This window comes from Drosophila hydei, unplaced genomic scaffold (genome assembly GCF_003285905.1).
Source record: "Drosophila hydei strain 15085-1641.00,03,60 unplaced genomic scaffold, DhydRS2 tig00000060-arrow-pilon, whole genome shotgun sequence".
Taxonomy (NCBI): domain Eukaryota; kingdom Metazoa; phylum Arthropoda; class Insecta; order Diptera; family Drosophilidae; genus Drosophila; species Drosophila hydei.
The window spans coordinates 2,870,392-2,883,533 of NW_022045656.1; the positions used below are offsets into that span (position 1 = coordinate 2,870,392).

The following is a 13,142-nucleotide window of genomic DNA, read 5'->3' on the forward strand; positions in this document are numbered from 1 at the left end:
TTCTAGAAACAACTGCTTGCCGCTGATTATGGCAGTGATCTGCCGTCGGTCAAGGAGGAATTGGATCGTCAACAGCACGAACACAAAATCATCGATCAGTTCCATAGCAAAATACAAAACGATGAACGCCAGCAGACGAAGTTCTCGGGCGACGAATTGAACCTCTATCAGCAACGACTTAATCAGCTGCAAAAGGTCTATGCAGAGCTGCTAAGCACCTCGACGAAGCGTCTATCCGATTTGGATTCACTTCAGCATTTCCTTGGACAGGCCTCAGCTGAACTTCAATGGCTCAACGAGAAGGAACAGGTTGAGATCACACGCGACTGGGCGGACAAACAACTCGATTTGCCTTCTGTGCACAGATACTATGAGGTAATAATTTAATCTTAATATTGATAAATCTGATCTAAAGATGAAAATTAAAGTAGACAGTTTTCAGCACATCATTAAGAGAGTCGTGAATTTTGACTTTTTTAGGTTAAGCAAAGCATTTTTAACCGGTTAAGAAACATCTAAATCTTGCCTATGTTTGGTGTAACATTATTTTAAAAGAATTATCGCTCTGAGCTGGAGCTCTTGAAGAAGAAGTGTTTCTTAGTGTTTCTTACGATCAGATAACTTTCTTAATTATATAATCAATTTGTTATTAAATCTTCGGCTAGCCGTTGTTAGTGTTTTTTGATGATTTTTTATGTGTCTTGTGCTTTATCTAATTCCAAGCGTGCATTTGGTAATGGCGACGAGGTAAGATTGGTTTTAATTTAAATTAAAGTAGACAGACAATATCCAAAGCAAGCAAAACCAGTTGCAGAAAAATTTATTTATTGTTTTACTAACATTTTACATTTTTTACTCTTCACAGAATTTAATGTCCGAACTGGAAAAGCGCGAAATGCACTTTGCCACAATCTTGGATCGTGGCGAGGCGTTGCTCAATCAACAGCATCCGGCATCCAAGTGCATCGAGGCCCATTTGACGGCTCTGCAACAGCAGTGGGCGTGGCTGCTACAGCTAACACTCTGCTTGGAGGTACATCTGAAGCATGCAACGGAATACCATCAATACTTTGCCGAGATTAAGGATGCAGAGCTATGGCTAAGTAAGCGCGATGAGATCCTAAACAGCAAATACTCGCAATCCGATTTCGGCTTGGATCAGGGCGAAGCACTGTTGCGCGGCATGCAGGATCTGCGCGAGGAGCTGAATGCATTTGGTGAGACAGTCGCCACGCTTCAGCGTCGTGCCCAGACGATTGTGCCGCTCAATAAGCGCCGGCAGCCGGTTAATCGGCAGGGTCCGGTACAAGCGATCTGCGCCTACAAGCAACAGGGACAACTGCAGATTGAGAAGGGCGAAACGGTTACATTGCTGGATAACTCAGGCCGTGTTAAGTGGCGCGTGCGCACTGCCAAGGGACAGGAGGGTTCCATACCCGGTGCCTGTCTGCTGTTGCCTCCACCGGATCAGGAGGCCATTGATGCTGCAGAACGTTTAAAGCGGCTCTTCGACCGATCCGTTGCATTGTGGCAAAAGAAACATTTGCGTTTGCGTCAAAACATGATCTTCGCAACGATTCGTGTGGTCAAGGGCTGGGATTTCGATCAGTTCCTGGCCATGGGACCCGAACAGCGAACGGCCATACGGCGTGCCTTAAACGATGATGCTGACAAGTTGCTCAGCGAGGGCGATCCCAACGATCCACAGCTGCGACGCTTGCGACGCGAAATGGACGAGGTCAATCGCTTGTTCGATGAGTTTGAGAAGCGCGCCCGAGCTGAAGGTGAGTTTGTGGGCGTTTTACAAGTGGGAAATGGGCGTGGGCGTCGACAAGTCGCCTTTCAATTGGCGGCGTTTGGCCAGCTGTCAACTTTTGACTCTGACGTCCAATTAAGCGTTTAATTGAATTGAATTTAATGTGCGCTTGATTTGCACCGAAGCTTCGACCAGGAAGCATTCAACTTAGTCTCAAGTCACAAATCAAACGTAACGCAACATGAAGAAACTATTCGCGAGCGCCAAACAGCGCGGTAATCTTCAGCAGAGCTCAAACTAATCTTCTTTTTAATCCCTTCCTTCATTTACAGAGGAGAGCAAACAGGCGAGTCGCATCTTTACGGAGGAATGCATTGCCATAAAGAGCAAATTAGAGGATATGGCGCGTGAGCTAGATCAAATTATATTGGCTCCATTGCCACGTGATTTGGATTCACTTGAACATGTGCTTGCCATACATGGCGACTATGAACGCCGCTTGCATCTGCTCGAGCCGGAGCTGAAGCACTTGCAGGAGACCTTCCGCACGATAGCGCTGAAGACGCCCGTGCTAAAGAAATCGTTGGATAACCTAAATGAGTTGTGGAAGGAGCTGAACACACAGAGCAACCTGCACAAGGATCGCTTGAAGCTGCTCGAAGTCTCGCTGGCCGGACTCGAGGATAACGAACATGTTATATCCGAGCTAGAGAATGAGCTGGCCAAGCATCAGGACTTGCCCTCCACAGCAGAGGGATTGCAGCATGTGTTCAAGCAATTGACCCACATGCAGGACATAATCACACAACAGCAGCCGCAAATGGATAAAATGAATGATGCGGCCGATCAGCTGGGACGCATGGGTGTGCCCACCAAGGTGTTGGGCGATCTGAAACGTCTGCACTCGAACGTGGAGCGTTTGAATACGCGCTGGAGTGCGGTCTGCAATCAACTGGGCGAGAGGTAAGAGCTCTAGTTGTGTAAAATATTATTAATTGAACCTGACATATGAACTACCTAAGATATATTATACGAAATGTTTTAATGAGCAGTTTCTGAACGAAATGTTCTTTTGAGCTATACAACTTTCTGAAAAACTGTCTCTGTCAACTCGGGCGAAATCAAGCTGAACTCTTGAACTAGTAAATATATTGGTCCATCAAAAAATAGAATATAAATATAGATATCCCAAGCCACCTGTTCGATTGTGGATCGTGTGTGACAATTGTAAATGCTTCATTAAACTCTCCATATATGTTTCTAAATACATTGCTCGTCTATTCACCTCTTCACACCTGTCTATTGCAGAATGCGCTCATGCGAGACGGCGATTGGACTTATGAAGAATCTCCAATCGAGCGTGCAAGTCGAGGAATCATGGGTGGACGGCACCACCGAACGTCTATCGGCCATGCCCACAGCGACTTCAGCTTACGAATTAGACGTGAGTAGCGTTTGTTCACTATATTCATATATTATCATTTTAACTTTTTAATTTTTAATCAGTTCTGATCAGTTAGTTTATAGTAAATATATGAACATTTCTCTACATATATAAATATTTAGCGTAAACCCAACTTGTATAGTTACACCTCTCAGTTATTTAGTGAGATTATTCAGTTCCCCTCTAGGTCTATATCAATTCAAGCAACACAAAGTATATATAAATATGTTGACAATATTTTGTATGATGTATATATATTAAATACCAATTCAAAATGAAAGCGTAGTTAACTATATTTTGCTTAACCAGTGCTACGTCCCTCAGTTCCTCTGCCCAAAAAGTAGTTTTGTCTAAAAAAATATTGGAATATTTCCTCATTTATTTATGGGTCAAAACTTTGGTGTTGGACATGTTTTAAATGTCTGTGTGTTACATATATATAGTAGACATTCAAATGTATATATTTCAATTTGTATAATATAGCTTCAACAAATATATAAATACCCTGTAAATTGTTACTATAACTCGTACCCAGACTCTCGATAATTCGTAGTTCTTGTCTAATCGAAAAACAAATGAAAACTGTAGCAAGCTGGTCTGTTGTCAGGCAGCTACACATATACACAAACATCCACACAGCTATGCATTATATGTATATATACACTCTATGTTTTCACACCAACTATGTGATGTCCCCACACACCCCACCTCTCGAATACACCCATTGTCCCGTTACGTGTCTACCCAGTAAATTTTTGAATATCTTATTATTGCTCTAAGTAAATGTTATATTTTCGTAGCTTTGTTTTTATATATATGAATACCATCTATATGTCATTACGATTCCACCTATATATCATATCATTATAGTAGTCTTATTGTATTTGTAGTTGAAAACTAATTGTATATCTGTATTTTTGTCTAATTTCTTGTATTTTCACCCAATATCAAAAACCAAAATCAATATCATATTCTATAAAAAACAAACACAAACACAATGAAACAACAAAAACTCAATCAATCAATTGTTACAAAAATTACCAAAATGAAACAAAAAAAATGTCCACAAATTGCAACCAAACCTCCCTCGCAAATATATATATATATATATAAATATATATGTATATATAGAAACTGCTCGGAGCTGCTATCGAACGAAAACCAAAAATCGAAAATGTCAACGTGGCTGGAGGACGTCTCATTCGTGAAGCTAAGGTAAAAATTTGAATGACTGTCGTATGGCTGAATACTCTATATACAATAAGCATAGGGCACGATTTGAAGTAGATCTGTTCTAGAGAACCTTTGAGAAAAGTTAGCTCACTTTTCAATTATCTTATGTCAGATGTGAATTATGTTCCTATTACACTTTTAGCTATCAGACATAGTTTTTGTAGAGGCTGTAGGCTCCAATCCAAGTCTCGTATAAATATCTAGATAAATTATATAGACCAAATATTAAAAATACCAATGACCAAACCAAAGGAAAAAGATATATAAAGTGTAAATAAAAATATATAGGGCTTAAAGCTTATTAAGAGTTTTGTGCTAAAAGAAAAAATAATAGTTTAATACTATAATTCCCATCATACCTTGATAAGGTAAGAAAATGAAGAGCAATCTATAAAATCTGCCCTATGCTAAACATCCGCTCCCTTACCCTCTTCTTCAGTATGTTTGTGTGTGTGATTGTGAAACCTTTTCGAAATTCTATTATACCAACTATATGACTCAATATTCTATGTGTTGAGTTTACTTTTACCTTTGTCTACCCTACACACTTTTCGTCTATTATCTCTGCTATATCCTTATTATATACGAACCTTTCAATATTTAATGCTTTTTAAAAACATATATGAAAAAATTCGGTGCTTCATTTGTGAAGCGCGCGATTGCGAGTAGCTTAAAACTGCGGGTACAAGGTGCGTCAATAACACTTGGGTTAAACAACAACAACAACAACAATATTGACAAACACAACAACAACAACAAACAACAACAACAAACAAACAGTAAACCAAACTCACACAACAAACAATTAAAAAGCAATTGTAATCAACGTAATTTCGTATTGATTAATCAATGAAATAAAAAGCACTAAATATATGACTAGAAAAACAATATTTACTCCCACACAAACCCCTCTTAAACTTTTGTTTAACACGAGCAAATTACTAACATTTAACTGACAAAATTAACCCAAAATGCTGCGGACAACATCAACGCGATCAACATTCGTGACGTCATCGTTTGCTGCGGACTCAGATTTACGATAGTAAATGTCTGCGCTTCGTCGATTGGCTGCTCGAGGCTCGACCCTCGTTCTCGCCGCCTCGGCGCGATTTGCGTCCGGCGGACAGTGATCCGGGTGCCACACAGTATTACAGCCAGCGTTTGGATAATCTCAATACGAAATACGACAGATTGCTGGAACAATTGTCGCAGAGGCTAAAAACTGCAATCGAGGTGAATGGCAGCGATGGTCTGGTGAGTATCTACTTGATCACTGAGTGAAAAACAGAGCGAGAGAGAGAGAGAGAGAGATATAGAGGGAGGGAGCTGCACAACTCCTGATGCCAATTCCTAAATTTAGATACAAACGTCAATTGCCAGGCAATGACTCAAAAAGTGTCTATAATTATAGGTAACGAACTTTAATGACGTAACCTTAGCAGCGTATCCAAACACTTGCTCGGTAGCAAAATACTTGTGTATCTACAACAAGAGGTACTTATATTCACAAAGTATCTGTATCTATAGCTTAAGTGACGTATAGATAGCGATGTGTGTAATTATAATAATTACCTAAGCAACATTTGTTGCTAATAGCTACGTAAATATAAAGTGTTCTAGGCGCAAAAACTACATTTCCAAGTTTAAAAAATATGTACTGATAACTCAGCATTGTATAAAGTATCTCAGAGTCAAATATCAAGTTTTGGTGGACTCAAAAGTCATCGATGATTCTAGGCAATATCAATAGCCACACTTTCTTTAAACAAAATGTATCTGCATGAATGAACCGATTCCCTTGCAAGTATTTTACTCATAATCTTATGTTTTCAAGAAGCATAAGCTACTTTCAGCTATAAATGTTATTGAATATAGTTAAAAAAAGATAATTTTTCACTTGAGTTGTATTTTCTAGTTGATATCATATTTATCTACAGCATCTGAGCTACTAGTTTAGCATTGAAGCTACTTGAAAGCTTTCGTTTTCAATGAATTGTCTTCGAGTTCTAGCGCACTTTGTATCTGTATCTTTGTATCTTTTTGCCAGCCTTATGCAATGCTATTATTAAATTAACCTTCAAAATGGATAGACTCACACACATGCGCATAATAATGACATCAGAGCGCAATTCCGTTGCGTTGTCAGCGTTTGAAATGTTGTCTAATAAATCACCATTTGATTAATTTATCTAAATGTTAAACTATTTTTTTATATAAATTATTTTATATCATTTTTTGTTTGTGCTCGTGACAATAATTTGTCTAATGTGCAAATTGCATTTATAAGATTTAGTTATCTATCTTGAATTTCACCTCTATGCGTCTATGCGTCGTATATAAGGAGCTCGCCTTCTTAATTATTTTCGGCCAATTAGGCAAATGAACTCAACTTAGCAATTAAGAATTCTGTTTATAACATGATGTCAATATGCATATATTATAAACATATTTCGCATATTTTTTGGATACCTAATCTTCGCTTCTAGGAAACTCAATGCCAAACAACGTCATCAACAGCTCATTGTTGACTCTTGGTCGCTATAATTATTTCAACTGTCAACTCTCTAGATTTTATTTGTTTTATGTATATTTTTCTGTTGCCTGTTGACTGTTTTTGGCAACTGGTTTTTTATTGATGCCCCAGGAAATTCAATTAAGAAATTCATTTAACCGCAGAGTTAAAATACAGAAAAATAAAATAAAACTCAACTCGTTTTGGTTTGTTTCTTTTATTTTAGCATACTCAAATATTGTACATGCTTGCAGAATTGTGTAAATATTTAGTTTTTAATTAACACATAATGAGTGGGAATAGAGAAAGGATTGTGTCCACAGTTGCTTGGCTGGGTCAGCAAACCGTCAAGTGGTTCGCCATGTTGATATCTCTGTTGTCATCAGCTCGCACTTAAATTGAGGTATGCGCGGAGCCCTTAACACAATTAGCACTATTTACCCAAAAATCTATACTCTATATATATATGTCCACTGTGCTCTTAAGGTGTTGTTCTTGACTGAGAGTGACATCATGAAATGCTACTAAGCATAGCTATAATATTCACAAATCTATGTATGTGTTAGACAACTTCATTGCCAGCTTTGGGGTTTATGTCTAAGGCTTAACTTGATATGCATAACATGGGCGGCCAAGCTTGGCATTAAGTGGAGTGAATGAGCATATTGCTATTTAGAAGGTTAGCTTCAACATTTGACTACAGCAAACTGGTTTTCCTTTTGTTATTTTTTTCATTTATGTAAATACCCTGTAGACCTTAGATGGGTATAGCTATGTTGGCAAAATATTGCAAGTTTGTTTGAGATGCGTGAAGTTGAATATAAATTCTATATGAAACTTTGATTTGTATTTTTATAAAATTTTATAATATTTTATATATAGTGAAAATATATATTGAAAACTTAAAACGTTCAGTGCAAATAAACTTTAGCTTACTTTATAAATATATCTCCAGGGTATCATTCTATGTGATCAGTTGCCGTGTGTCGGCTTTTATTCTTGTTTCTTTTTGCTTACCAAAAATCACAAACAAATCAAAACCAAATCTCCAATCTTAACAATTTGACAGACCGCACAAGCAACAACAAATGCATTAAAAACACCAATCTTTGAACGGTAGACAAACAACGTTGTTCGAACACGTTGTTTCCATTCTCAACGTGAACTTCCGTGTATTGTTTTCAGCATTTTGAGAGCTTACGAATCGAAAGGCCAATTGTAAATGGTTTTTAGTTGATAATCAGCCGGAAAAGCAACAGCTGATGAGCGCATAGCCGGCATATTTTACTGCTCTCTGCGAAAGCTCGCTCAGCACATTTATTTGAAAAGCTCTCGCTTCTCTCATTTGCCGTATGAACTACGGCTGTGAATTCCGTTCAGTATCAAATGCGACGTGGTTGTATAACGACGTAAAACTGAACGCGTACGACGCGTTTCTTAAACAAATAAGAAGTTTTTTGTGTGTGCGCGCGCGTCCGTGTGTGTGCCTGTGTGTCTATGTTTGTGCGTGAACAAAGGCTAAAAAAACCTACTTAAGGTTGCCCTTTAAGTTAAATAAATTCATTCGAATTTCAAATATTTCATTTATTTTTTGCACATATTGAAAACGTGTAAGCTGAGCAAAATCTCAACCAAATACCGTAGCAAAAAAGAACAAAATAATAAAATAATAATAGAAGAATATATCACGTATAGGGCCGGCGCGGCAATGCTCATACGCCGCGTTGTCACATACAAATAGAAAGTGCGATTGTATCTGTGTTACTTTAGCTGTGTGCGTGCCTTCAATTGAATACATGACACTCACGTCTGTGGCCCGCTTTTATTTGTTTAATAGAAATTTAAATATTTTATATAAAGTTCTGCGGCCCACACGAGATCCAAATACGAATTCAACAAATGAAGTCACTCGCAGAGCCAAATAGAAATAAAATTCAAATTGAAGAGCAAAAATAACGCCTAGAATCCGAAGTGTGAAACTGAAAATAAAAGATGAAGAAAACAGAAAAAAAAACAAGACAGCATATGCAATATTCATATAGCCTTGAACATGTCGCAAGAATCCATATGCTTTTTTTTTTGTACACACACATGTGGACATATATATACTCTATATTTATTTGGATGCTAATGAAGGCAGACAAAACGAACAACAAATTGGTTTAGTTTGTAGTAGCTGTTGTATTTTTTATGAGCTAACCCAAGTTGCATGAGTCCAGAGCTTGTTAAAAGAAAATTGCCCAAAAAACAATTTCGAAACGGCTGTAAAAAAGTGTATTAAAAGTGTTACGCTTAACTAGACCCATTAGACTACCCACTGACCTACACACGCAAATACACACACACATACACACTCATACACTCATCTTCAGTTAGTGACATATGACAACGACTATCAATGACTGCCATCAGCTGCTGTCAGCGGCAAGCCGTAGCTGAAGGCAGCTACTACGGCTAATCTAATCTATAGAGTTTTTAAATAAAATTGTAATTTCTCCATCTAATGTCTTGCAGTCAGGTTATAACAAATTTATATATTTTTAATTGTCATGATAGAGTGCTCTAAGTGGGTTCATCGAGTATATTAGCTCGATTTTATAATTTGAAAAACTATATTTTTCTCCATAAACAGATGATCTAATCTTTCTATGACTATGTTGAGTTGGATTAATAACCTGTAAGAGCATCATCAATCTTTCTTAAAGATACTTCCTCTTTTGCCTACGCAAAGGCACAAAATTTGTAGTTGTTTAGTCAAGTTACGATTTCTATAATTTCTTTTTCTTGATGTCTTAATTATATATTATTTAATTTTCGAGTCGAATTCTTTTTTTTTAAGAATTCGTTGAACAAGATTAGTTTTTTAGGAATTCTCTTGTAAAGTTTCATTCTTAACAACTTTCGTTTTCATAAAGTTCTGATGATAAACAGAAAATATATTATATATTTGATTGAGTTAGTCTTTATTTATCTTTAGCTTAAGCGATCTAATGTCTTGATAGTATTTTAGCCTAGGCTATTATAGTTGTTAGTTCGTTAAGCTACAGTCTTTCTGCTCCAGCTTTTAACCAAAACAAATACAGTGTATCTGCAAGTTGAAAGCTTGACACTAAATATGTCACTTACGTATTCTTTTATTTTAGGACTTTTATCATTTCATTTGTGTCTTTTATGTGTTTTCTGGTTTTCTGTTTGTTGTTACATTTTCGTTCAGCTTTTTCATATGTCATTGCGCTTGGTTCTTTCTGCATTGCTCATACATGCAATACGCTGCTCTTTATCGATTAAACTAGACGGAAAAAATTTGGCCGCCGCCTTAAACACACACATAGGCACATGTACCTACACACACATGTATTTTTAGTTGTGTATGTATGGGTACGTGTATATGTGTGTGTGTGTGGTCTATTAAATTAGATAGAAGAAAAAGCAAATGAAAGCGAATGCGACATCTCTCGAGAAGCATCGCGTCGTTGACTATTTTAGTCGTGCAGCATGCGGCGTGCAGCGTGTTGCAGTTGGAAAGCTCGTCGGTTAGCCGGCGAAGCTTCTTAAAGCGTGTCAAGCGCAAATCGCATACCAACACAGGAGCGCAGCGAGGGCCACTTAAGGCCTACTTTTTGCAGGAGCTCTCAGTTTCATTTAACTGTTGTTATTGTTATACTGTATTTTTTTGTTGGGGGCGCACGGCAAACTTGTTTTAGATTATATAGAAATTACGGATGACATCATTGTTTGTGCTCGTTTCTCAATGTGTGTGTGTGTGCGCGCTCTTAATGTGTTTGTTATTTTTTTATATATTTTTTTTGCTTTTTGCATTTTGTTAATTATAATTTATTTGTTGCCGCTACTAACTCTAGGGCGACCTTCGGCAGCCGCTTTGAATAATGAGCAGTGAAAAAAGAGAAAGAAAAAGTGATTGCCGCAGCGTAAATTGAGAATTTTTTTTAGTGTTTTATTGCCGAACCGACTTTAAAGTAAAGCAACTCCATTAGCAGGTTGTGTATTGCGCATGCTGATAAAACAAATTGTGGCAAATAAAATTTTTTTGCTCCACGTCTGACAGTCAATTGAATTTTAACGTTGTTTTATACCCTATCTCTATAAGGGTATTCCGATTTGTCTTGAAACGTGAGAATATCTGAAGTGCTACAGTCTGAAGATCTATTTATGTGCTTGTGAACAATATAGTCTCTCAGTTGTAAATCTATATTGACTAAGCTTTTTTTCATTCACCATATGTTAAAGTTCGCCAACTTAAATTACAATATTATTTAGCTGCCTTCAGACAATATATTAAGAATTACTTGTAGTATAAAAAATGGCTTTGTTCTTCACGACACTCTCGTCAACATTGACATGATATATAATGCTTCGACTAACGACTCTGGCAAGTGCTAAATCTACTTATCGGTTTATTGCGCTTGTGCAAGTGTATTTGGTGTTTGGCTTGCGGAATGAAGCCAATTATTGCGTGTCTGGCTACTACTTCAAAGCTTGAACTTACATAGTGCCATATGTTCAGATACCAGAGATACCATTTTCCTGGTACTCAGTCATGTATCAATGCTGGCCTTGTTGTATTTGCTTAATGCAAACAAATACAAAACTTTATGCACTTCTTGCGAAGGGTAATCACCCATGTCGAAGTAAAGCACTTTGAGAGTTATGGCCATATCCTCTGCACTCTATATCTGTCGTTTATATATTTTTTATGTATATTTACCGGGTATTGTTTGCAGTACGTTTGTATTCGTATATCTGTCTGACTGTGTGTGTGGCCCTCAATAATAGCGTCATTTCTATTTTCATAAAGGCTTGCTTTTGCTTTCTGTGTCGCTCTGTGTATTAATGTGTGTGTGATATGGTGTGCGCCTTGGTATGGGTAGTTGATAAATATAAAACTTAATGTTTTCAGAGCGCTGATAAGTCATCAAATGCCGGCATTCTTATTGTATTTCATTTTTGTTTTGATTTTTGGTGAATGAAACTGAATTCCACAACTTCGATTTATTTTTGGGCAGACACAAGGGCTCCAACCTGCAGATTAGAGAAATGTTAGACAAATATCCCTTAGTCGTGTAGCTATAAGAATTTAATGCGTAGGTGTCACAGCTAATTCTATTGGTATGTTATGAAAATAATTTTATAAAAATATTCTTTCGAACTCAAGTGTTTTCATCTTCATTATTTTAGTCCATTTTCGATTGACGATTTTATAATTTATTTACCATAATTTACTGCCGAAATCAAAAGGCCTTAAATCATATATCTGATTTAATTTTTTTATAACCAAAAATAAAAACAGTTAAAGTTCTATGGCACCGCCAACTTATAAACCAATCTTAATCAAAGACTCCGGAATTATTTTGCTAAATTTTTTTCACTGGTCTGCAAGAGGTTTCATACATAACTTAGGTTCTTATCGAAACACATTCATTACTGCCATAAAGCATTTGCAAATACACACAAGCACGGATACAGTCGCAGAAAAAAAGAGCTAGAGACCAGTTTTGAAAGTGAAAATGTGCGTGTAAATTCGTTCGTTATCTAATTTATTATAAATCTCGCAGTGCATTGAAGAAACGTCAAAATTAACTCAAGTGCCTATACCTACCAGTGCTGACTATGACTATGTCAAATTGAAAGAAACGCAAGATTTAGACATGCCTCAGCATAGATCGGGTCGCAAAGCGGCCCAAACTAAAACCAAAACCCAAAGCACAACTGTCCATGTGACAGAGGAAAGTGACTATGACTTCGCGTTCGAGTTTCAGGTAATACAATCCCCAATCTCCTCCGAAAATTTCCACACTCCCCTCAACAATCTCTCTCTCAATTGCAAAGTGTGACTACACAACTTTTTTTTTAAATTTTTGGCTAATGAGCAGTTTTTTCGTTTTCTTGGCTGGTTTAGCAATACGCTGAAAGTCTGCAGAAACCGCTCAAGACTTTTAGAGTTGACTTCAGTGCGGGCAGCGTGCCAACTGGCGATGGCTACGCTGCACGCCCGGATGATCTCTATACAACAACATATAGCACAACACAGTAAGTAAAGTTTCCATAAATTTCTATGAAATACACTCAACGAAACAATTCCACTTTTAATATGAAAATATTAAATATTTTGAATTAATTAACTTTGAAAAAATAGATTTAATTTGTGCTAGCCATAAATAACATAAATTTTTTTAATT

At 37.1% G+C, this 13,142-nt stretch overlaps 1 protein-coding gene across 31 annotated transcripts in view; it reads left to right on the forward strand.

The window, feature by feature from the left end:
* The window catches only part of LOC111592244 (microtubule-actin cross-linking factor 1), a 98,192-nt gene that overhangs the window by 52,911 nt on the left and 32,139 nt on the right, over positions 1–13,142 (forward strand). For 22 of the 31 annotated variants that reach the window (XM_030222663.1, XM_030222674.1, XM_030222676.1 and 19 more), the window contains 7 exons: positions 7–375; positions 866–1,784; positions 2,089–2,719; positions 3,065–3,200; positions 4,332–4,415; positions 5,466–5,687; positions 12,863–12,993. In XM_030222663.1, the coding sequence (XP_030078523.1) occupies positions 7–375; positions 866–1,784; positions 2,089–2,719; positions 3,065–3,200; positions 4,332–4,415; positions 5,466–5,687; positions 12,863–12,993 (2,492 nt within the window). Of the gene's footprint in view, positions 1–6; positions 376–865; positions 1,785–2,088; positions 2,720–3,064; positions 3,201–4,331; positions 4,416–5,465; positions 5,688–12,518; positions 12,723–12,862; positions 12,994–13,142 lie in introns of all 31 variants that reach the window. The other 9 variants (XM_030222666.1, XM_030222678.1, XM_030222667.1 and 6 more) reach the window with 3 other exon arrangements.